General features: G+C 45.9%; 2 protein-coding genes across 5 annotated transcripts; one reads left to right on the forward strand and one right to left on the reverse strand.

Moving 5' to 3' along the window:
• The first annotated feature begins 504 nt into the window (after positions 1-504).
• Positions 505-13,074, forward strand: TXNL4A (thioredoxin like 4A). Of its 4 annotated transcripts, none has more exons than XM_079941806.1 (4): positions 505-588; positions 885-1,125; positions 8,619-8,722; positions 12,668-13,074. In XM_079941806.1, exons 2-4 carry the CDS (start codon positions 901-903, stop codon positions 12,837-12,839), a joined length of 501 nt encoding a protein of 166 aa, XP_079797932.1. In that variant the 5' UTR covers positions 505-588; positions 885-900; the 3' UTR covers positions 12,840-13,074. The 4 variants fall into 4 exon arrangements, with proteins under 4 accessions (XP_079797932.1, XP_079797931.1, XP_079797933.1 ...); XM_079941805.1 differs by lacking the exon at positions 505-588 and adding an exon at positions 603-773; XM_079941807.1 differs by lacking the exon at positions 505-588 and adding an exon at positions 603-773 and having other exon boundaries at positions 885-1,053.
• Positions 13,075-21,310: 8,236 nt separating this feature from the next.
• Positions 21,311-24,336, reverse strand: HSBP1L1 (heat shock factor binding protein 1 like 1). Its single transcript, XM_079942474.1, is given in 3 exon segments — positions 21,311-21,973; positions 22,977-23,054; positions 24,067-24,336. Coding segments are annotated over 3 exon segments (231 nt in total). The 5' UTR covers positions 24,118-24,336; the 3' UTR covers positions 21,311-21,871.
• Positions 24,337-25,738: the final 1,402 nt, after the last annotated feature.

The following is a 25,738-nucleotide window of genomic DNA, read 5'->3' on the forward strand; positions in this document are numbered from 1 at the left end:
TTGGAGTGGTGATGGCTGTACAAGGATGTCAACGATGCCACTGAACTATATGGCTAAAATGGTAAATTTTATATTATATATATTTTACCACAATAAAATATGTTTAGAAATACTAATTTTAATAAATTATTTGGGCGCGTGTAAGTCTTACCAGGACTCTTCTGTTAATTACTTGCTTTTGACAAATACAGCAACTGTGTTTACGTCTGGAAAGCGTGACCGCCAAAATGATTAATTTGGGGGACTTCGCCTGGGGGTAAACGGGGACGAGCCCTTCCTCAGCGATGCCATCCTCTCCGTCCAGCCCGGGGTCCCGGCGGGCCGGTCCGTCCACCCCGGGCCCCGGTGGCACCGTAGGAGCTCAGACTCCGATGGACCGACCGGAGAGGCAGCAGGTCTGGACCAGCCCTACCCAGCCGAACCGCCTCCGAGTCTCTCACCATAAGGACCGCCCAGCCACGCCCGTCACTGCGGCGCCCAGTCGGCCCCCAGGCCCCCGCCCGGGGGCGCGCGCACGCACTCGCCGGCGCGCACGCACTGCGGGCGTGCGTACACGCCCGGAAGGAACGCTGAGCCGCAGGGCCCAGTGTGCGTGCCGGGCCGGGCGCCGGAGCGGGTGGCGAGGGAGGCGTGGGTGCACGACCGCAAGGGTCCCTTCGCCCTGGGTTCTGGGCCGCGGGGCGGAGGCGATCCGTTGGTGGGGTCGGTCGGGGTCTGGGGTCGAGGTGGAAGCGGGCCTGGCCTTCCCGGCAGCGCACCGACTGCCCCGCGGGGTGAGGCTCCGTGGGGTGGGGGCCCCGCGGGGTGAGGCTCCGTGGGGTGGGGGCCCCGTGGGTGCTCCGCGCTGGAGCTGGGAGGAGCTGGCCGGTGGTTCCCTCCCGCAGACCCGTCGGCCCCAAGATGTCGTACATGCTCCCGCACCTGCACAATGGCTGGCAAGTGGATCAGGCCATCCTCTCGGAAGAAGACCGCGTGGTCGTCATTCGGTTTGGACACGACTGGGACCCTACTTGTATGAAGATGGACGAGGTTCTGTACAGCATAGCTGAAAAGGTAACGCAGCCCCGCCTCACAACGCGTCCCGCCTTCCGTTTGGTCATTTCATCGTGTTGGATTGCTTTGCCGGTAAGATTTAAAGAAGAACCTAGGGGTAAGACAGGAATAAAGACACAGACGTACTAGAGAATGGACTTGAGGATATGGGGAGGGGGAAGGGTAAGCTGTGACAAAGCGAGAGAGTGGCATGGACATATATACACTACCAAACGTAAAATAGATCGCTAGTGGGAAGCAGCCGCATAGCACAAGGAGATCAGCTCGGTGCTTTGTGACCACCTAGAGGGGTGGGATAGGGAGGGTGGGAGGCAGGGAGACGCAAGAGGGAAGAGATATGGGAACCTATGTATATGTATAACTGAGTCACTTTGTTATAAAGCAGAAACTAACACACCATTTTAAAGCAATTATACTCCAATAAAAAAAAGAATAAATGTAAAAACTAAAAAAAAAAACAGTGCGGCACGTTCACCGGCGAAAGAGAAGCAGTAGGATTCACAAACGGCCAGTCTTCCCTTGGGATGTGAGGATGGGCTCCCTGAAATTGGTCAGAATAGCTTATGTTCTTTTCTGGGAGAATTTTCCATAGATTTTCAAATTTTTAAGAAGTTCATGATCTCTCCCCCCTAAAGAAGTTCATAATTCCTATTAACTTACAGGGGTTTTAACTGAGAGGGTGTTTTCAAAAATTTTCATCTGTAGTGCCCAGAGCAAAACACATTTGCAGACTGGCAGGAGCTTAGGAGCTTACTTTGAATAGCTTAGTTTAAAAGGATTGTCCTTTTTTTGGTACCATGTTTATTTGTTGCGTTTATAAAGCAGAACATTTATGTTGATAGCGTAGTAAATACCGTTCTTTTTCTTTGGGTCGTTTCTTTACCCCACCGGTGCTCTTTTAAGTGACCCGATTTATAGCTTAGAGTGACTCAGATGCAGGAAACATTGGGAGAAAGTAGAACTATACTTGTTAGAGCTAATTTTCCTAATTCTTAAATGTAGTACACTGGATTGTCTCTGGCCTTTGTTTGCTGACAGTAAAGTGCAATTGTAGGGCACTGTTGAATAACCAGGGCTTAATTCTTTTTCTATAATTGTCTCATAGGGATTCTAAGATAACTTTGATTTAGATTTTTGCAGGTGTAGCAATAGGGCAAAAGGCAAAAGGATGCTAATAAAATATTTAACTTATTAATATTCCATAATAATTTGAGAGGTTATTCATTTTAATGAAGAGTAAAAGTAAGAAACATTGAAGCCATCTTTTCTTTCACAGGAGTAGGATATGCTAATATGGGCTGAGTTAAAATAACGCCTTTGAGTAAAGAGTAACAGGTGTAAGGATATATTTTGTATTTAGGAAAGGAAAAATGATCTGACCAGCCATCGGTAATTTCCACTGTCTCCTACTTGGTGGGACAGGCAGAGTTGGGGGAGGTGGCCTTGTGAACATTAGGGACCGTCCTTCTGTGTCTGTCAGCGTAAGTATCGCTTGGGATACCAAAGTGCATCTCAGAGATCCTGATTCTACAAGTCTGCGGCGAGGTCCAGAAACGGCTTTTTAAAGAAGCTCCCCAGGGAATTCTGACATGACTTTCGGAATCCCCTCAACGAGGTCAGGGTCAGAGTAGGAGTGCTGTGATTATAGCCGTTCCCCTCTGCTTCCTCTTGGGCGCCTAGACATTGCGGGAGCTTGAGGAGGTGCCTGGGGAACTCAGGAGAGCAGGGTTCTCCCCCGGGGGTCCTCCCAGTCCCGTCAGAGGTCAAGAGTGAGGTGGTGTCGGGGACTCGTGTCTGCATGGCTTAAGCTACAGTAGTCAAGGGCAGAGACTGCAGGCTTCAGTGAAGATGGGCAAAGACACTGTTCAGTAAGCGAACTACTGCTGTGTTGACTCTGAAGTAACTTAGGTGTGTGTTCTGGATTCTGCCTTGCAGGTAGCACCAGGGGATGTCCAGACCCGGTTGCCCCCAGCACGAGGCTAGGATGGCAGAGGCGTGAGGGTGGTTTGCTCTTCGTATCTGAGCAAAACTCAGCAAGATGCTCTTAGCTAGGAGGCAGATTTTGTGTCAGCGTAAGTTTTTAGGGAGCTTTACCGGAACTGTTCCTTTCTGATCCCTATATATCAGTCAGAGAGCAAATCGCTGTAGGACTAGCAGACGTGCTCTTTTGCTACAGTTTAACTGGGCTCACTTTGAGTGCTTTTCTTTGGTCTTTTAAGTTTTTCCATTTCTTTTGTCCAAAACTTGGATTTCTATTTTAATAAACTTTCAATACTATATTACAGTATAGTTATTCAGAATGCAAGCTTGAAATGCATTACAAGACTATTAATGTTTTATTTTCTACTTAGTATAAGGGCAGAATATGAGTTTATAATTCTGGAAGCCCTTTCTGGGGAAGCACAATAGGAATTTTTGAAATTTAAGGTTTTAGTATAAAGAACAATTTAACTGTCTATCTCCCTCTGCAGAAACGGCAGATAATGGGGCATCTTCCTCGTCTTGTTGCGAGCCCTGTTTGGATACCCCAGCTGTGTTAAAGTGAGTAAGAGTCCCAGTGCTGAGGCTGGACTTGACCGCTCTGTCCCTCCTGGAACGGGACTCACCGACTCGCTGCTTGGTAGCTCCAGCCCTGCCGCGTGCTGCGCTCGTTTTGAGCTGTATGGAAAACCTAGAGATATGTTTAAAGTTGACAGATGCCTGGAGTTTGGTAGAGTGATAACCAAAATAAAGGTTCCTGTCGAGTGGGTTGATTTTACGCACAGCTTCGAAGCGAGACTACTTCGTGTACTTCTGAGCTGTCTTGCCATTTTGTAGGAACGCACTTTGCCACAGCTCACTGTTTCTAAATCCCATTATATGTAAGAGTAAGTGGGATGTTTCATTTTGGTCTGTTTACAAAGCTCATACAGATAGAGTTTAAAATACGCAAAACCTCAGTGATACTATCTCATAGCCATAAGTGCTAATTAGATTGTACACAAGGTAAATGTATTCATGGAACTACGTAGGAATGACTTCAGGGGGTCATTCTTAAGCATGAGATAAAGTAGGTTGAATCAGCAGAAATTTATGCTCAAATGAGGAATGTCATAGGAACCAACAGCCAATCAGGGCAAACAGTAATTTGAGGAAATGAAGTTATCATGCAGTTTTTTGATGGCTTTGAAGTGAACTATCTAAAAATGTAAAAATTGACACTTCAAAAATACATAGTGCCAATTGACAGTCAAGAACATGTTTCCCAGAATCTTAGGTGGGTTCTTGGCTAGTGGAGGAGCTCTGTACAGAAGGGTGGAAGCGCGGCTGGCAGCCCCGACGGCCTTCAGCCTTGGTGACTTGCACGAGTTACATTAACCCGGAGGCACCTGGCAGCATGCAGGACCACTGAACTGCGTAATCACTGACTTGCTGAAGAAGCAGCCTGCTTGTAAAATGTGTGGCAGCAGGGTTGGAAAGGACAGTTACTAGTTTAGACAATCAAAAGGACATATACTAGAAAACAACTTGATAATAGAAGGGAAATTTGTACATCTGGTTCTTGATTGAAAAAAAAATACTATTCAACAGCTGCTTAACATTACTGCAAATCTAGTGGGCAAAATATTATTGTAGATACTGTAGACTCCTGCAGGTCAGTTTAAAGTACCATTTAAAAAGGTAAGACCCCTGTGGATAAATGGGCACAGAACTGGAAAAAAAGAGGAAATTCCAACGGTTAAATAAACTTCAAAGAAGCACACGTTAAAATAGTGTACTGTCATTTTTCAGGTGTATCAAAGGTCTAACTCTTAGGGCGTACGTTGAAAGCAGACCTAACACTCAGGCAGAAGTGGAGCAGGTACAGCCCCTGGGAAGCAGCTCGGCATTGGGTGAAGAGCCCTAAGGACAGCCATGCCTTAGGCTCCCTGAGACTGTTGCTGTGATTGATAGCAAAACTGGAAAGAACCGTGGTGCCCAGTGAAGGGGGAGCACGCTTATGACCGTAATCTCCAGTGTGTGGCGCGTAGCCCCATCACGGTGATAGGTGGGAAATGGACTCCCGGCGTGGTCCTCACGGCAGCTCCCAAGAGACAGGTGCCACGAAGTAGTTTGTCCGGGCTCAGAAATGGGGCGTTAGGATTTAAAGTGGAGCATCTTCTCCCCTGGATGGGATATTATTTGACCATTAAAAGTGATTTCCTAAGAGCTTTATTTAGTAACGTGGGGGAACATTGGTTAATGACATTAGCTGGAGAAAAGCAGAATGTATGCAGTTTTCTCACAAGAGAACATGTGGGTCTGGGGAAAGGGAAACATTTACTTTTCATTTTAAAGCACTTATATACTATTGATTTTATTTGACTGTCATATACTTTTTTTTTTTGGCCGGGCTGCGTGGCTGTGTGATTTTAGTTCCCCAACCAGGGATTGAACTCGGGCCCTGGCGGTGAAAGCACCAAGTCCTTAACCACTGGACCGCCAGGGAATTTCCTGACTGTCATGTACTTTTAAATTATATAACTTGTTTTAAAAATACTGGGCTGGAAACAAAGCAGTGATGTTTCCATTCCATTTCTGTGTTTTCAAAATGGACATTTTTTAAATGGAGAAAAGATCATAGACACCTAGCTTATTTCAGTTTTATATAAAAAATACACAAGGGTTATAGTTAATTGCAGATTCATTAATGGATGTGAAACATTCAGGAGAAATAGTTCAGCCCTTGTAGAAAGCATCATGATAGAATCCGTGCAACCCCCTTTAGGACAAGCTCTTCCAAAGGAGAGAAGCTGGGAGGGTCACAGAATTAGAGAAAGGCCAGCTGGTGCTGTGGGCCTTCTCCTCCCAGAGCTGCAGGGGCTGGAGGACCCGTCAGGGCACCTCCTCTAAGGAAGAAGCGGGACCAGACCACCTCTTAATGCAGGTCTGTTTGAACTCAGGATTAGGTAATTAAGTCCATAATGACAATAATATATTTCCTGAATTTTGAAATATAGGTTTATTTCTAAAGTTCATTCTTTAATAAATATCGCAGGTGTGGTTCCCGACCTTGTGAGGCGTCATGATGTGGTTTATGTGGAGGGAAGAGAAAATGAAATCCTGTCGTGTCAGTTGTTTTTTGCTTCTGAATGAGCTACGGTTTTCTTACTCATCACTGAAGGCAAAAGAAAATAAGGCCTTTTTAGAAAATCTCACATAAAAACCAGTGTTTACAGTGTGAAAATTATATGACATTGAGTTGGGATAGTTGAATGTCCTCATATGTGAACTAGTTGAGATATATTCTAGTAACTTTTAAGAGAATGTGGTTTCTCCGGTCGATTTCTGCTTTAACTTGGGAGATCTGGAGGTTCTAGGAAGCAGAACCAATTGGCTTCCGTTGGATTGAAGGGTGTCTGGGACTCCTGTTGGATTGTCATCTTATGCTTTAGGAGGCAGATGTGTGTATGTGTGTTTGTGTTTGGTTATACTGTGATGTTAGTATCTATCTTTTTAATTATAATATCTGTTTTTTATATATATAATATCTGTTTTATTATGTGGGAAGAAATAAAATATGTCTGCTTAGTGAAATTGGATGTGGGCAGAACCTTAAACACCAGCGGGGTGACTTTTGCAGGAAGCAGTTCTGCCAGCGCGTGGCTGGCCTTGCCCAGTCCTCCACCTCGGTGTCTGCTGTGGCCACGTGAGCACATGGTGCTCAGCTCACTCTCCACCTTCTGCAGGTGTGTTCTCTCCTTTCACCAGGAAAGGGGCATGTGGCTGGGAGAGACACCTGTTCTTCCCCTACCTCAGCACCGAGGTCTGTCCTCAAAAGGAGTGCCCACTAAATGTAAACTTCCTTCCCTCCTTTCTCTGGGTGATGGTGGTTTAAATTTCCATATTAAATACTTCTTCATATTCCCAAGTGAAGGGGAGAGAACAGTGAATTCCTCTGTACCTACTGCAATCACCAATATTTTGTCAGTCTTGTACCGTTTAACCCCTCAAATGCTTTTCATGCTGCAGTATTGAAAGCAAATCCCCAATACCGTATTATTTCATCTGTAAATTACAGTTAGGCTTTTAGAGTTAGTTTTATATGAAAAAACGTTGTGCATTTTCTATGAATTTCCGGGGGTTGCTGTAGCAAAGCGCCACAAACCGGGCAGATTAAAACAACAGAAATTTATTACCTCACATCCTGGAGGTCAGAAATCCGAAATCAAGGTGTCAGCAGGGCCGTGCTCCCTCTGAAACCCTCAAGGGAGAATCCCCTCTTGTTTCTTCCAGCTCCTGGCGTCTTCCGCGACCTGTGGCACTCCATGGCTTATAGGTGTGCGTCACTCCAATCCTCCGTGTTCATGTGGCTTCTCCCTTGGTGTGTTTTCACATGGCCCTTTTCCTATAGGAACACCAGTCAGATTGGATTAGGGGTCAGACTCCAGTATGACCTCGTTTGACCTTCACTGATGAGCTCTGCAGGCACCCTTTTTCCAGATCAGGTCACATTCTGAGTACTGGGGGTCAGGACTTCAGTATATCTTCTTGCGGGGTGAAAGGGCATAAATCAACCCATGATATAAATCGGTATAAGCTTCCTAAAAGGCGTTGAGACAGTATTTACAAGGAGCCTTTAAAATGTCATGTCTTTTGTTCTAAAGATTCTATTTTAGGTGTTTATCCTTAGGAAATAATGAAGTATGTATGTGAATTTAAGGGTAATAATGTGCACATGTGAATAATTGATATCAGTGAAAATCTGAATTATTTATATTCATGAAAAGTCAAAGGAAATAACAAAAGAATGGTAAAAATAATGGCGTAGCCACTTGGTGAACTGTTATGTAGCCATAAAATTTTGGTTTTGTTTTTCTCTTATGTAAAGTGTACGATTCATGTAAGAGGATGCTCATAATTGAAGCAGGATGCAAAATCTTGTAGTGTGATCACGCTATGATCACATTTGTTAAAAGAGTATAAACATATATACCAGAAAAAATGGGAAGGAATATAGTGAAAGTATATTCTCAGCAGTCAGCTCGGGGTGTTGGGGTTGAAGGTTGTTTTATTTATGGTTTTCTGGGTTTTCCAGATGTTCTCTGATGAGCTTCCAGCTGTGGAAGAAATTAAAGAACCTTAGTTACCTGCAGCGTGATTTGGGGTGTTAGGCCGTTAGTATGTGCAAGTGTCCAGACCTCAGTAAGAGGGGAGTGTGTGGCTGAATCCCAAAGGCATGTTTTAAAGCAGTTGTTTAATGCGTGTAATTCAGTATTTGTGAAAGTACAAATTGGAAAAGTTCACATAGATTATTACTAGATCAGCGTGAATAATGTATCTGTGGACGTCTTCTGCAGGGTTCTCATAACTTGCTGTTCTGAAAAACATTAAATGAGATGTTAATGGATGGTTGCTCAGGACCCTGATCCTCTTGAAGTAATTTCCTACATGGCAGCTCTACTGGGAAAAAATGTTGCAGAGTCAGTTTGAAAATTGTCCTGTTATACACAAATTCTTCTGTTTTTGTTTTTGAATGTGCTTTTACAGAATAAAAAGTTGATTTGTTATTTTAGTTTTTTTCCCCCAATCTCCTTTACTTTTAGGTTAAAAATTTCGCAGTTATTTATCTTGTGGATATTACAGAAGTACCTGACTTCAACAAAATGTATGAGTTATACGATCCGTGCACTGTCATGTTTTTCTTCAGGTATGTTCTCTTATCTTAAAGTTGTTGTTTAAATTGAATAGATGGTCTGGAAGTTTAATGAGATCAAGAAATCTTTAGATTCTTTTATTTAGGAGGAAATCAGTTATGCAGTCATATTATAATATAGTTTGTATCACCAGGCAATCCATCTTTTAAATAATTTTCAGAGTAACAATTCCAGTTTTAGCATTTACTCAGTAACAAATTACCATTTTGAAATAACTGCCCAGGAACCTAGGGGAAGTGTTATTAAATGGAAGACATTCTTACTGAAATTTAAGATACCTTTAAATTTAATCTGTTGATGAAAAATGTCTTTAAAATAACTCACTTTTTAAATGTATCAATGACTCTATTTAGCATCCTTTTGTGATATCCAAGAGGAAAACCTGTACTTAATTACTTTGCTTATAAATACAAAATCTTGTAAAAAATCTTTTATCAGCTGAAAAATTCTATTGTGTACCCTAGTCAGTCAGTCATGGGCTCAAGGAATAGACTTTCCCTAATCACCTTAAATTAATTTGTACCCATGATTGGCAGGCTTTGCATGAAAGGAAAATGCGGAGTTAGGTACACAAGAGTCTGATGCAGACGCAAATACCTTTGATGGTATTTATATAATAAAGTTAAGTAACATCATGAGTGAAAAAAATTCTGTTGTGGAGGTTTAATTTGGAAAGAACTCACCATTTAAAAAAAAAATCACTGTTTTTACTTGTCAAAATTTCGTACTGTTTATTGTTACTACAAAAGTTAGTAAGTAGCAATATAAGCATTAGGCCATACTGCAGAAGCGGAGCTCCCTAAAGGTCGAGGAAGGTCTGGGTGGAGTGTGCAGGGTGTGTATTCGTTTTCTATTTTCTGTAACAAACTTGGTGGCTGAAAACAACACCATTTATGAGCTCAAGGTCTGTAGGGCAGAGTCCAGGCAGGCTCAGTGGGTTCTGCCTCGAGGTCTCACAAGGCCAGAGTCACGGGCTGGGCTGTCATGTAGGCAGTTGGTCAGGGAAGAATCCACTTGGCTCACCGGGGCTGTGGGCTGGATCCATCTCCCGGTGATTGGGGGTCTGAGGTCTGTTGCCGCTGGGGCCGCTGTCTGCCTCTAGAGGCCCGTCTGTCTTCGAAGCCCTGAGCAGCGAGTTGAGTCCTTTTCGTACAGCTGCTCCAGCTTCCTGTTCTGCTTTCAGAGGGCACTTGTGATTGGATTAGACTCACCCAATAATCCAGGAAGGTCTCCTTATTTTAAAATCAACTGATGAGTAACCTTAGGGACATCTGCAGAATTCCCTCTGCAGTGCAGTGTAACTGATCAGAGGCATGGTGTCCCATCATAGCACCGTCCCAGGGATTAGGGCGGGAAGTAGCAGGAGTTATTTTAGCATTTTGCCTACTGCAGCCTGCCCTCCGGCTCCCAAAGATTCACATCCCTCCCATGTGCAAAATTGGGTGTGGCTGAGGCTTCCCAGGTGACCCATTAAGCACAGCTCCTGGACACAGCTCCGTATCTGTGGCCCCCTCTCCAGGACGCAGTGTGGGACAGGCACAGGAAGCGATTTGGGTTCACCGTGGGGCGTCAGGGTTCGGAAGGGGGCTCTGATGCGGCACTGGGACCATAGTCCTGGCCCAGTGCCTCCCCCTGGGAGGGTTCTACCCAGTTTTTCCTGCCTTTTTTATGAAAGGCATTTGCAGCTGGTTCATTTTTCAACCTGCTTCCTGCCAGCAGCATTTTGGGGTTGCATCAGCCCCTCTCACTGCGTGCTCTGTCCCTCTTAGCCTGAGCCAGTCGTGTTTCTGTCCTGGGCACCGGGGCTGCCCTCTGCCCGATGGCTGCTTCCTGGGGGAAGATCCTGTCCTGTGACTGAACCTTCTGACTTTTAGGTCTTTACTAGGTTTCAGCAGAAGGTGGTGTGCCCTCTGTGTGAACAGCTCAGCAGCCATTTCTGGATTTCAGCGTCTTTTGCTACCTGGAGAGGCTGAGAAATCTTCTGGGTTAACGGATCTTACTCCGGTTTGTCTCCCTCCTTTTACTATAAGCAGTACGAACCCAGGCAGCGCCTTCAAGACTTTGCTTACGTGTCCTCGGCTGGTATCCATGCTCATCACTTTGCAGCGTCACAGACATTCTGCCGCTGTGCAGCAAGGATCCCTTTCCTCCACTCCCCGAAATGCATCCCCGCCTCCTTCCAAGCCACGTTTCCACTAACAGGCTGTTTAAGGCAATCTCGGCCTTTTCTGCCGTGCTTCTCACGTTTTCCCAGAGCCCTCCAGGTGGGCCGTGGGCACCGCACTGTGTAGGGCCCACCTGGGCGGGGCTGCCCTGACGGGGAAGGAGGTTGCAGAAAGGAGTCGAGTGGCGCTGCGGCCACCGTGTGTTTTGATAGTTTAGGACTGATGCTGCACTTGGAAAAGGGGACAAAACCTACTGTTTCTGTGACCCGGGATTCCAGGATTCTAAGACAAGTAGTAACAGTATTTTAATTAATTTATTCACCAAGTATATATACGTATAGAGTCCTGCTGGCTTTTATGTCTAGTGCTGGGACATTAAGTCAGATAAGACAGGCTTCTCCTATCACAGACCGTCATCTGATGGCGATAGCTGAGTAAATTAGCACAAGGCACCAGGGAGATGCAAGGGGACAGGTGATAAAGGGGTTCCCAGGCCCAGTTGCAACGTGTGTGCGTGTGCGCGTGTGCAGCCTTCCCTACGCCAACAGGCGATTCTTGGGCACCCTGCTGGAGGGATCTAGAAGTCACCTTCCTTAACAAACTCACTGTGACAGAAAGGGTGCTTATGTACCCGTTTCACCTTTATGGCCCTAAAGCGTCTTCAGGAACGGAGGACTAGAGTCCAAATATCCCATCACTCTTATTGCAGGAAATTCCGAAGGTTTTGCAGCTGTGAGCCAGGATCTGTGGGTGAAGACCAAATGCATATGAGAAATATATTCTTCTGAGTGACCAAGTATATATTTTCCCTATAAATCACAGTATTGCAACAGGTGTTTACAGAGGCACAGACACTGAGTGTAGCAGGGTGATAGGGAGTGCCCAAAGGCTGCTGGGTAAGGTTGGCATGAGCCACGTGCATCCCAACGGGCGAGCGCAGGCAGGGGCACAGGGCAGCGCAGGCCGCACGTTTGGGGACCTGCGGGGATGAGGGAGGACGGGCAGGTGAGGGCTGGGGAGTGGCGGGTGCTCAGGGGAGAGCGTGTCGGGGCCCAGATGCCCGGTTTCCTGGGCCAGTGTGTGGACTTGGAAGGTTCCTGGAAGTGAGTGTTTGCAGCAAGAGAGAAGCATCAGGTCTGCCTTTTGGAAGCTCGCCCTGGCTGAAAGGAGGCCACGCTGTGACCTCAGGATGGATGGGGCACGCACCATGGAACAGCAGCCGGGGGCCAGACGCACAACCTTGCAGAAACGGGAAGCTAAATTGATAAAAGTCAGTGCAGCTGGTACAAGAAGCGTTAATGTCTTTCTTTTATGCAGTGCCCCTATAAATTCATTTCAGAAAGAAGCGTCTTGAAAGGTCAGTCTACGAAGAATTATAGAAATGCAAAATATCATTTATTTCACAGTTAGTATGGCTTTCAATGAAATTTACACCAGGTGCTCACAAGAACACCGTGACAAACGCACACATTGCCTTTTTCAGGTGAATTAGTGCAGCCCTCTGGAAAACAGTTTGTCTTTCCACGTGACTGAAGCTGTGTCCTTTGGCCTTGATTGCCCTGTAGGTTTTTTGTCTTAGGGAGTGCAGAGCACGCGGAAGGAGCCGTGTGTTTCTTTAAGCAGCATTTAGGTGGTTTCCAGCCTGCTAAACAGTGGCGGACCCGCTTGATTGTGTGTGTCCTCGTTCGCAGTGGGAGATACAGGTAGGTTTTCCATAGGATTCTGCTTCAGAAGCATTTTCACGAGCACGGACCCCCTCTTGCCCACCTACAGGAACAAGCACATCATGATCGACCTGGGCACTGGCAACAACAACAAGATCAACTGGGCCATGGAAGACAAGCAGGAGATGATCGACATCATCGAGACGGTGTACCGGGGGGCCCGGAAGGGCCGCGGCCTGGTCGTGTCCCCGAAGGACTACTCCACCAAGTACAGATACTGAGCCCCGTCCAGTCCTGGTGCATGCAGTGCCGTGGGGTCGTTCTCACGCGGAAACATTTTCAACTGTTTAAAGCCTGTGAGAAAGCGTTTGGGGAAGTACACAGAGCTCAAGGAGCTGGAGGGTTCTGCAGTGAGGGTGGCATTGCCTCAACTTTCAGTCTGCCTGGTCCTTGTATTTTTGTATCAGCAAATATCTGTAAATATCTAGCTGAAATAAATAAAATACATGGTGATGGGAACAGTCAAAATCATTTCTTATGAAAAGTAGTGTATAGATTAGTGATTTTGGTAGTCAAGAATTAACTCTTCACTGTTGAGTGAGGTTCAGGTGTGGGTCCCATGGGGCTGCTGTGGTTTGCACACTTGTCAGAGTCTGTCTGAGTTTCCTGGGTCTCCTGTAATTAGGGACCTCAGACTGGTGACGCGACACAGTTCTGGAGGCTGGGGTCAGATCCACGTGTCGGCAGGGCTGGTCCTCCGGGGCCTGACGGGGAGTCTGTTCCTAACCCCTGCTGGCCCTGGTGGTTTCTGGCATCTTTGGGTCCCTTGGCTGGTGATGCCTCACCCCAGGCCCAGCATTCGTCTTCACGCGGTGTTCTCCCCGTGTGCGTGTCTGTGTGCAAGTGTCCCCACTGGGTGGGGGCCACCCTGCTCCAGCATGACCTCATCTCGACTAGTTACACCTGCAACAGCCCCGTCTCTAGAAAGGGCACATTCTGAGGTCCTGGGGTGAGGATTCCCAACATGTGAACTTTCAGGGGGCACAATTCGACCCACAGCAGAACCAAAGGCTTGAGTTCAGGAAAAGGGAAAAATCATTTTTTATTCTTCTGGTTATAAAAACAGTGCAATAATGATTTTTGGACTCCGTTTAAATATAAAAAGTAAGAGGTGTTTCTCATGCCTCCTAAGATTGTATCTAACGCACTTAAATGCATCGTATTTTCCATAGCAACCATGACCCTTCAGTCTGTGTAGCTAGTTTCCTTATCACAATCTCAAGTTTCTCTCCTGAGTCTCTTACCCCAGCAGCGTGTTGTTGGTTGGGATCTTCACAGGCACATCTCAGGGCACACAGCCTCTGAGGTGAAAGAGGGTACATACGGCGTGGAGGCAGCCCGGGGCCTGTGGGGGGCACACCCTGGAGCCCCTACCTGGTTTCACAGCCAGGCTCTGTCGTTACTGAGGACCTTGGGCGAGTGGCCCCCAGAGCTCCGTTTCCTCCCATGTGAAGAGGATGATGGTGTCTGCTGTCCGACCTGTGTTACACGCAGATCAATTAGAACAGGGCTGGTGGGCCCTCCGTGATGTGAAAACACCCACTGCCTCGTCAGATTGACTCATTGTTGAAACACGAGGAGTACATACCAAAGAATGAAATTAACAAATACAAGAAAAGCTACACACTTACTCGAAGGAGTGTACTTTTAAATGGATATAAAATTCAGATGTAAATCTGCAGTTTAATATCTCCAGCTTTAATTTTCCCATTTACAAAATAGTATAATACCATATCAAATGAAGTGCTAATGAAAAAAGTCAGCGTGACCCCAAGTACCTGGCATATAAGAGACATTCAATAATATATTTCCGGGACTTCCCTGGTGGCACACTGCTTAAGAATCCACCTGCCAATGCAGGGGACACGGGTTCGAGCCCTGGTCCAGGAAGACCCCACGTGCTGCAGAGCAACTAAGCCCGTGCGCCACAACTACTGAGCCTGCGCTCTAGAGCCCACGAGCCACAACTACTGAGCCTACGAGCCACAACTACTGAGCCTGTGCACCTGGAGCCCATGCTCTGCAACAAGAGAAGCCACCGCAATGAGAAGCCTGCTCACCGCGACAGAGTAGCCCCCGCTCGCGGCAACTAGAGAAAGCCTGCACGCAGCAACGAAGACCCAACGCAGCCACAAATAAATAAATAAATTTATTTAAAAAAAACAATAATATACTTCCGACACTTACTCAAAACAAATACTGTAGCCAGTAATCACCTGAAAAGACGCTCACCGTCATTTCTATGAATGTACCAAAAATCATTGAATTGGATGCTTTAATTGGATGAATTGTACGGCATGTGAATTAGATCTCATCAATAAAGCTTTATTAACTGTTAACAAAAAAATAAGCAAGCAAAAAGCTTACACTTTACATTTGTAAACACTGTATATTTATCGTAAATTTTATTTATAAGTTCATTCACATTTGACTTTAATAACTATCTTTTTCACTGGTGCTTTGTAACTGCAATATTGTTGAATTTATAATGATTTGGCCTCTTCATTCCAAGTTTATATCTTATTGTTGTAAGCTTATCATTGTAATAATAAGCTTATAGCTTATCACTATCTACCTCACCCTGAACCAAGTAACTTATAAGCCATTTTCTCAAATCCGTCCAAGCACCTGCCACGTAGATAGTCTGCAGAGAAGGAAACTAAAGCATAGATTGCCCAAAGTTACAACTAGCCGCAGAGGACATGAATTCAAAACCTAGGTCTGCAGGGCTACCAAACCTTACCTCACTGCGGTGCATACTGCTTTAATCAAGTTGAAATTAACTAGTAGAGAAAGTATGCTGATACCCCTGGTTCTCTGGGCATCGAGTGACTTCTGTTTCCCAACCTTCCCAGGATGGCTTTTATGCAAAGTCCAGGAATGGCAGCTGACACAGAGGCAACCAGCCTAGGAGGTACAGAACATATTCAGGAATATAGTAGGTCATCAGGTACACTAGAGAGACTGACATACACACAGCAGACATGCAAGAGTACTCACTGCAGCACCATTTGGAAACCAATGGCAAAGAGTCAAAGGACTATTACACTGAAGTTAGTTACGTTGTCTAGACCTATACATGTCAACACAGGTGAATCTCAAACTGCTGAATGGAAAAGCCAGGTCCGGAGGACACCACGGCATGATGCCATTCATATCGTTTTAAGACACTGAAAACAAGATGTGAAACAGTAAACCCATCAGCAGCCACAGTGTTTGCACTAGGCGGTTACGTAGGCGTCCAAGGGTCTGTGGGCTTGACTGCCCTATCCTGCCTGCGCCGAGTCCGGACGAGACGGGGAGCTTGGGGCACCAACAGAATCAAAGCATCTCCCATGTAAAACTACCCTAGAAAACCGCATCACCGATGATTCCAAAGACCACACTGAAAGTTTGCTTTCTCGGGTTGCTCAGTCAAAATGCAGGGTGTTCTTGTGACCTCCCCAGATTGCCTGGGAAAGTCTGAGGTCTTGAAAATCAGACCAGGACATTTTGGAAGACTTGCTTTGAGTGGGTATCATTTTGAATTGTTTTTCCTACACTGTTTTTATTAATGGCTTTTAAAATGCATCTGATCGTAGCATTCTTCTGTGGCGTTTTTACATTTATCATCAAAGCTCCCCCAGGAGCTCAGCGTCACCTCCCCTGCTCTCTGGGGGCCACACCACGCTAGTCTCCAGTCATTGCTGTTGTCCCCAGCCCTCCCTCTGGCCTCCGGTTTTCTTGTTCAAAAAGTGGTCAAGTTTTCACACATCTCCATGGACAAAAAGATTGCAAAGTATTCTGAAACTCTCCAAATTCATTCATTAATTCAAAGAAAATGTTTGAGTAGCATCTGGGCACCTGGGGTGAACAAAATCAATCCAGTTGCTGCCTTGTGGAGAAGACAATCAAGTGATCACAGAAAAGTAAAGTTACAGCCGTGACAGTCAGCAAGAGACCCCATAAAAGTACTTCAGACCCGGACAGGCGCTCAGGAAAGAATCTCTGAGGAAATTATTTTCAAGCTGCGATCAGATATAAAAAGTGCTAACTAGGCGTGTGTGTGTGTGTGTGTGTGTGTGTGTGTGTGTGTGTGTGTAACTCCATTCCAGAGGGGACCTCAGGAGCCAGTGGTGGGAGGGAGCGGGGCTCGTCCTGCGGGGAGAGTGTAGCGGGATGCGGGGCGGGCGGGGCGGGCGGGGGTGGGGGGTGGGGGGGGGGAAGGGGGGTGCTGGCAGCTTTGGAGGCTTTGCTTGGGGAAGGAGGTGTAAGGTGATGGAATTTCAGTTCTGAAAAGATCTTTCTTGCCCAAGCTTGGAGCGGCTGAAGGGAGATTTGGGGGGAGTTAAAAATCTATGGTAATAGATTGGGCAATTGTAAAAAAGGAAGTGAAATGTGAGAATTTAAAACTTCAGACAACTGCACCCAGAACTTCTGCCTTATAGATTCATCCCTTTATTATTAAGCTTTATGTTTTCATAAGTTTCATAACAGATACACGAATGCAGGATTTGATATTGAAGTAACTCCATTTTACTTAAGTAAAATGCTTTCTACTAAAATGCTGTGTTAGTCCAATTTGGATTAGAATAAGAGTATTTAAATACACGTAAATCCATCTGTTACTTTCCCTCTTTTCCCTATGAAAACATTCTCGTTTCTTTTAAATATATGTAACAGGGTGCTGGAAAAAAGCAATTCTTTATAAAAACATTAGGAAGATATAGAAACAGGTATGATATTATGAAATGCCAAATAATCTCTTTAAAGCTAGATGTCTGTGGTTTGAGTGAATAATTGAGATGTCAGTCAGATGAGCCAATAAAAGGGGATCAGCCTGGGACTTTCTTTAGAAAGAAGTTAGCATATTTTGGACAATATCAATGTTTTTATTTTAGTTAATAACTAATAGAAGCTTTCTTTTCTACTTATTTAATTTCTTAAAAATCCTGGACTCTAAATTGTGTTCTATATTATTGATGAAGGCTCAAATCTGTTTAGTTTACTTTAATTCAAGTATTTGCCCCAGTTTCTACTAAAATTATAATTATGGCTAAGATGCTTTGAGATTTTTCACATAATCAAATGGAAATATCGTGATTTTAAACCACCAAGAATATTGAATTTAAATGATGCTATTTTAAAACTTTGGGTTTAAACTTTGGGTTTGCATCACTGTCGGGGGTGTGAAATGACCCTTCCTTTCTTTTCTTAGGTGCATTCTGCTCAATGCGCTTGGCCTGTGGTCATACTTCTGGCCCTAGTGAAATGTGCAGAGAATTCGTGGATAACAGTGCTCATTAAAGCATGATTTATAATAGCAAGGAAGTGAGACATAACCGCGAAGTCCAAGGAATACTTAAGGGGATGGTTAAATTATTTCAACCACATAATAGAATATTAGTAACCATAAAAAGTGGGTATGAAACTTTCACCTGGGGAAAAGTGTTTATGATATGAGAGCAGGATATTAGATTATAAACAATATGATCAGCTATATAAAAGTCCCTGCATAGAAAAAAGTATTGACAGTGGTTAATTCTAAATTGTAGAATTATGAGTGATTTTGACTTTTGTATAAAGAGTATGATTTATTTTATATGCAGGAATAATGTTATTCTTTACAATGAGAGCCTTTTTAGGTGATCATAGCTCTATTCGTACTTCGGCTCAGAGACAGGTGAATTGAACAATTGTTTGAAAGCATCTCTAACTGACAAATTAAACTTAGGTGCAATCTTTGTGCATCTCCTTGGTAACTACCTCTGTGGGGGCTGGAGCAGGTGAGGGTGTCCCAGGAAGCAGTCATGGAACTCCTGCATCACCTGTTTCTTTGGCTGTCCTTTGATTGGTTTCCTTTGATTTGGAGAACATACTGTTAGAATTTGCTTGGACTGGGCAAATTAAACCAAGTCTTCCCCAAAACTGTGTGACTGGAATTATTGAATTGGAATGCAGTTATTAAAAAAGCAACTTCTGGGATTTCCCTGGCAGTCCAGTGGTTAAGACTCTGCACTTCCAATACAGGGGTTGTGGGTTCGATCCCTGGTTGGGGAACTAAGATCCCACATGCTGCAGTGGACAAAAAAAAAAAAAAAAAAAAAGCAACTTCTATCAGAAAACTTCTTGTGGTATTTTAAAGAAGGATCTATATAGAACTTAATTCTGGAAACAAAATTGCCCTCATGTAACTCGTGCTTTTCCTCCATGATTTACAAACGTTAGGTGTGCATTGAAGGCGTGCTGCCAGTTCACAACCATCGTTGTGAAGTGGTTGGTCGCCTCCTTACTTACATTCTTATTGCCTCGCCTGTGTTCTTTTAATGCTTTGGTTTACTAAAGTGAATTCTTAAATACTAAAAATAAGAACTCGCGTTAGGTAGATTATTACTCAAAAAGTACAGTTTTCACTCTTTCACATTTTCAAATGACTGGTCTACTGTCCTCAAGTCTGTAAGAAAAAAGTGGAAAGAAGTAACGATTGATTTTATATATCAGTTAATGTACAGTTACGTAAACTGGAATCCAAAGCTATCAATAAAATTAGCTTACTTTCTCGTAATTACTAGAACAGTTTTGTACAGGAAAAATTCGGAATATAGAAAACCCTAAATGTTAGATGATGTTCACTTTAGTCAGATGGAGTCTGTGTGGATTCACAGCTTAAGGGGTGTGTTCTTCAAGTGACAAAGCATCACTTTGCATCAACAGTGTGGAGAGGTTCTCCTCAGCCAACAGCGTGCCTGCTTCCTGGCAGCAGGAAAGGTGTTCAGATGTCGGGGCGGCGGGCCACATCCGCTGGCATACGGAACAGTAGCTCCTACCATCTGGGGGTCATGGACTCCCCTCCCCACAGCAGGAGCACAGCAAGTTTAGGGGGTTTGCCGAATCCCCTGAAATCCACAGCACTGTGCTAGGAATCCTTGACCCAGCAAAACCAACAAGCACAGGTTTAGACTCACTCAGGTCCTTCTTTTAATTTAAAAGGCATTATCAGCTTTTAAACACGCTTTTAGATATCTGACCTCTCATGCTGCTTTAAATAATGGCTGTACGTGCATCAAAAAAGTGAAGTTTTGGGGCTTCCCTGGTGGCGCAGTGGTTGAGAGTCCGCCTGCCGATGCAGGGGACACGGGTTCGTGCCCTGGTCCGGGAAGATCCCACGTGCCGCGGAGCGGCTGGGCCCGTGAGCCATGGCCGCTGAGCCTACGCATACGGAGCCTGTGCTCCGCAACGGGAGAGGCCGCAACAGTGAGAGGCCCGCGTACCGCAAAAAAAAAAAAAAGTGAAGTTTTGATACCTACTCATCCGTTTAATTTGATGCCTAATATATGGTGGGTTTTGACCAAATTTAAAACAGCCAGCTGGAGTCTGGGTGATGACAGGAAGGAACTAAGTTACTGGCCGCCATCCCCTTCCTGGCAGCGTGCCCAGAGCTGGGCTTGGTGCCCTGCAGAACCTGGTCCTCAGCACCCAGAGGGTGGAGGGAGGACAAGGCTCCAGGGCAGGTGGACCCGTCTGACGCAACCTCCCTGGGTAGAGCTAAGTATTCATCCTGCAGACAGAACTGGAGCGCCCTCCCCGAGGTCTGCAGCTGGTGTGTGCAGGACACAGATTCCAATGACCCTTTCTACCAGAACAGCGGATGTAGAAATTGATAAATAAGTCACTGACAGGTGAACTCACTCTGATTCAGCAGGATGAGCACGGATGGTCTGCCAGCTGACTTGGGATAACAATTGACAGAGAAATAGGAAAGCAAGGAAAACAACAGCATCTAATTGTTCAACTAAAATTAGAATGTGCTCATAGGATCAGAAGATTATGTCAGTGCAACATGCTTGAGTATCTTCACAAAAGACAGAAGGTCTGTGTCTCCAGGTATGTCACACAGATACATATTCAGTCCAAGACCCGAAGCCAAGCATTTACCTGCATCTTCAAGATGAAGTGCAGAAAAAAACCCAAAACACTAATTCGAAAAGATACGTGCACCCCAATGTTCATTGCAGCATTATTTACAATTGCCAAGATACGGAAGCAACCCAAGTGTCCATCAACAGATGACGGATAAAGAAGATGTGGTGTGTATATACAATGGAATACTTCTCAGCCATAATAAAAGAATGAAATTTGCCATTTGCAGCAACATGGATGGACTTGGAGGGCATCATGCTAAGTGAAATAAGTCAGACAGAGAAAGCCAAATACTGTATGATTTCACTTATATGTAGGAAATCTAAAAAATACAACAAACTAGTGAATATAACAGAAAAGAAGCAGACTCACAGGGCTTCCCTGGTGGCGCAGTGGTTGAGAGTCCGCCTGCCGATGCAGGGGACACGGGTTCGTGCCCCGGTCCGGGAAGATCCCACATGCCATGGAGCGGCTGGGCCCGTGAGCCATGGCCGCTGAGCCTGCGCGTCTGGAGCCTGTGCTCCGCAACGGGAGAGGCCACAACAGTGAGAGGCCCGCGTACCACAAAAAAAAAAGCAGACTCACAGATATAGAGAACAAATTAGTGGTTACCATTGGGGAGAGGGAAGGGGGAGAGGCAACTAGGGGTAGGGGATTAAGAGGTACAAACCATTATGTATAAAATAAGCTACAAGGATACATTGTACAACATGGGTAATACAGCCAATATTCTCTAATAACTATAAATGGAGTATAACATTTAAAAATTGTGAATCACTACCTTGTACACCTATAACTTATACACTATTGTACGTCAACTACAATAAAACCTTCAATTAAAAAATAAAACTAAGACTAAAAATTAAAAATAAAATAGTAAAAGAAAAAAGATGAAATGCAAAATTCCACTGGAAAAGAAATATTTGCATTCTGGGGGGCGGGGTGGGCTCCTCAGGAACCACCCATGAAATGGGGCGAGAACCTAATGCACATGTGTCTTCTTTAAATCCTTCCATGAACGTCTCAAACAGAAGCCACTAGTTGTCATCCCCAAGCACTCATTCATCATGACTTGTGTTTTGACTGAAAACTAATTTGAGGGATGAGGGTGAAAAGTACTTTAACAAAATCCAATTTTTAAATAATAGTTTTCCTTTAAAATGTGCACTTTTTAAGGAACAATGACAAAGAGTGTTTCTGTTCCATTTAGAAAAGAGCATTTGTGAATTTTTTTTATTATTCCTGAAGGTTTTTCATGTAGTGCAGAAGCAGTAGTTCCCTTAGTGAACAAATATGGGCTTAAATGTTTCAAGATGAAAGCAGAAGATATGTAAACGGTGAACACCTGAGTGCCTTAATAAGGCCTCGCCATTTGCTCTTGAGCAGAACTTTCAATCCCAGCTTGCACCATCAAGTCGTTCACATTCTTCTGCAAGTCTTCAATGCGGCCTCCCATTTCTTCCAGTACGAGGTTAAGGAGAACAGCACATGGAATACGGGCACCTACCCAGGTCCCTCAAAGCCTCCACGTAAACTGCATCACCAGGGCTGATAAAAATGCCCTGTGGTGCATCTAAAATGAGGGAATCAAAGGCAGCGGATGTGTACTAACACCTTAAGTCAGTGCACGTTAATCACATCCCTGAGGGTCTGTACGTGCCTTTAATCTTTGCACGCTGAGCCCGGTTCTGAAACCTTGGCTCCCTTTCCGTGGACATGGATTCGGGGATATGAGGTTGTCTGGTATGTTTAACTATGTTTTAACCAAACTCTAATCAGTATGTAAATACAATGAAAATTAACTGTGTTTAAAACAAACTTTCCTACTGTTTATAATTTTATCCTGTTTCAGAATCTCTTTTTCCCTGTGGGAGCCCATCTACAGGATCGCTCTGCAAACAATTTGTACACATTTTAAGGCAGGAGTTTAATTGTGTGAAGTGAGTTCACTTGGGCAAGTCTTAGGGCAAGTGTCCCTTTTTCTGGATTTTCTTAAACCGGAAACAAACATTCCACCTAACTCTGTTTGAATCCATGGCTTACCAAATGGCGAGCTGCTGAAGTTACAAAACAAAACAAGGCAAGGAGAGCCAGATAGCGTACCCTGCACTGGAGACCTAACCAGTACCTGTGCAGGGTTGACTGTTTGGGGGAGTATAAGTGCTATTTAGCAGACTAACCAGATTTCTTTAGGGCTTGCTGGGAGGCCCCACTGGGTAGTATGTGTTGTTCGTGTGTCCTTGTGTTTTATCCTTGCCTCATGAAATGCCCTGTATTGCTGGTCAAGCAGGAAGTAATTACCTGTGAGCGGTAATTAATACATCAGGATGCCATGTAAAGGCACAGACGTAACCACCAGGAAGTCTTAGGTCAACAATTATCCACTAATACAGAAAACAACAAGATAGTCCATGACAGTTCAATAGTCCAAAAGCAACCGCAGTGTTTGTTATGAGACAGAAAAGGATATTTCTCAGGTTTAACGTTGCAGTCAGAGCTTGAAAGTGTTCTTGAAGTTCCTGAAATAGATTTTCTGCCTGAAAAATGAACCACAAGTGAATATATATTTCCTTGTGAGGCAGAGCATTCTAAGCGCCATGGAAGAGAACCATCTATATATTCCATTAGTTGATTCCCGACCAGGTGTTAAGGCCTTCCCACTCAAAGGGTAAGGAAGGTCTAGTCAACCAACAGCACTGAACAGTGCTAGCCAAATGCACAACTCACTAAATAAGCCGGCCCGACCTTCACCACACACCACGCACAACAAGTGACTCACTAAATAAGCCGGCCCGACCTTTACCGCACACCACGCACAACAAGTAACTCAAAATGATCACACGCTTAAATATAAGCGATAACCTATCAGACGTCTAGAAGATAACGTAGGAGAAAGTCTTATTAACCTTGGGCTCCTCAAGGACTTCTTGAGAAGGCCTGAGACAGTCACCAGACGCACCCACCGTGGGCCTCTTGCTCGCCCACACTTGTGGGGATTTATTAGCTGGGATTGGGGTTGCAGAAATTGTTTACCAGGCCGTACGGATATATCATCTATGGTGACTGACAGCAGGCGGTATTGTAAGTCGCCCCACAGTTTACAGATTTAAATCTCATACCATTTACGACACAGTTCACTCCTGGCACCCGTGTATTATCTCCATTTTAGAGCCCAGGATATGGAGGCGGATCTCCACCTGGAGCCTGCGTTTACGTATGCAGAAGGCCCTCTGTCAGGAGCTCTTCCCCTCAATCATGTCAGGAAAACGTGGATTCGAGTGTGCACAGCTAACCAATTCTTTTTAACGAGGCAAACTGATCAGTCCTGACCACTGGTTGTCTCCTCTCGGCGCTGCGGCTCCTTCAGCGAACGGGAAGCAGGACCGCTGGCCTCCCGGCGCTGGGCGGGGTGGGAGGGGGGGGAGGGGAGGGAAGGGATGGGAGGGGGAGGGGGAGGGGAGGGAGGAGGAGGGGGAGGGGAGGGGAGGTAGGGGAGGGGAGGGTGTCCAGCCCGGGAGCGAAGCTTGGCGCGCGCGGGGTCCGACTTACCGCGTCCCGCAGCGCGCGCCCGCTGGGGGCTTCGGGGCCCCGCGCGGCCATGGGGGTGTCCCCCGGGTCCGGGGTGCGGGGTGTCCAGGTGGGTCGGCTGGTCCCGGGGCCGGTGGCTCTGTCGGCTCCGCTCCGCCGCCCGCGGCTCCCGTGGCGATGGCCGTGGATCCACCCGCGCGGCCCGGGCTGTGCGCCCGAACTGGGCCGAGCAGCCTGGCACGGAGGTGAGGCCGTAGCGGGGCGCAGGTGGCCGTCCGGGCGGGGCGGGACCTCGCCGGACCAGCCGATCCCGGCTACGCTGTTGGCTTCGTTTTCATTGCGTCAGAGCCCAGAGTGAGCACGACCTTTTCATTATCATTGCGGCAAAGAACACACAACCTACCAGTTGCCGTTCTCGCTGTTTTTCGGGGCGCAGTGCGGTGGCGTTAGGTACGTTCACGCTGTTGTGCAAACCACCACCCGCCCCCCCCCCCCCCCGCGACTTCCTAACCTTCCCACACCAAGCTCTGCATCCAGGAGACACCGGCTCCCCAGCCTCACCAGCCCCCAGCACTCGACCTTCCCCTGTGTCCCGTCGTGTTTTTGCAAGGCTGTCACCCGTCTAATGGGGGATCCTGGAGGCAGGGGTGGGGATGGAATGTGGCTGCAGCCACCACACAGCCCAAGTTCGCACTGCGGTCCTGGGACCTGTGACCATCCATCCAGGAGGCTCGGCCATCTCTCCGGACCCCTGCCATGTCTGCTGTCAACTTTAAGATTAAGAATATTTATGCTCTGGGACTCCCCTGACGGTCCAGTGGTTAGGACTCCAAGCTCTCACTGCCAAAGGCCCAGGTTCAGTCCCCAGGTGGGGGAATTCAGATCCCACAAGCAACACGCTGCATGGTTAAAGAATAGTTATGTTCTGTGACCAACTCCAACAGGCTGCCAACACTCGCATCTCTGCTCTGATTTTATCGAAGATCTGGAAGGAAGGCCTCACTGTGACGTTCCCTCCCTCAGATGCCCTTTAGGCCTGTCTGGATTGTGGCTCATGGGGCATTTTATGGGTGATGTCCCAGGACCCTGTTCTTAGCGAGTACCTGCTTTGTTTACATGTCTGTACCCCTCTGTGGGGCAGGGCTGTGTCTGTCTGGGTCCTGCCAACATCCCAGGAGCCCAGCCAAGTGACTACGTGGGGACACCTGGTTGCTGAATGTGTGTGAAACACAGCCTTGCATGCAGAGAAACCCAACATCCTTAGTCATCATGAGAATGCAAATCAAAACCACCACAAGATCCACTTCACATGCACTGTGATGGCTAAAATCAAAAGAGACAATAACAAGTGTGGACGAGGGTGTGGCAAAGTCGGAACGTCACACGCTGGTGGGAATGTAAAGTCGTGCAGCTAGTCTAGCAGGTCCATAAAAACTTAAACATAGAGTTACCATAGAATCTCAGTTCTACCTGTAGGTATGTACCCAAGGGAAATGACAGCATATGTCCACACAAAAACATGTACACAAATGTCTATAGCAGCATTATTAACACTAGTCAAAAGGTAGAAACAACCCAAATGTCCATCAACAGACGAATGGATAAACAAAATGTGGTCCCTCCCCTCGATGGAATATAATTCAGGCATAAGAAGGAATGAAGCCCTGACACATGACACAACATGGATGAACCT

The sequence above is a fragment of the Stenella coeruleoalba genome (genome assembly GCF_951394435.1).
Source record: "Stenella coeruleoalba genome assembly, chromosome: 14".
Classification (NCBI taxonomy): Eukaryota; Metazoa; Chordata; class Mammalia; order Artiodactyla; family Delphinidae; genus Stenella; species Stenella coeruleoalba.

Coding starts and splice junctions, on each gene's coding strand:
- TXNL4A (XM_079941806.1), top strand. CDS start 901: ATGTCGTACATGCTCCCGCACCTGCACAATGGCTGGCAAGTGGATCAG. Junction 1,126..8,618: donor CGTGTTGGATTGCTTTGCCG/GTAAGATTTAAA, acceptor CTTTACTTTTAG/GTTAAAAATTTCGCAGTTAT. Junction 8,723..12,667: donor ACTGTCATGTTTTTCTTCAG/GTATGTTCTCTT, acceptor GCCCACCTACAG/GAACAAGCACATCATGATCG.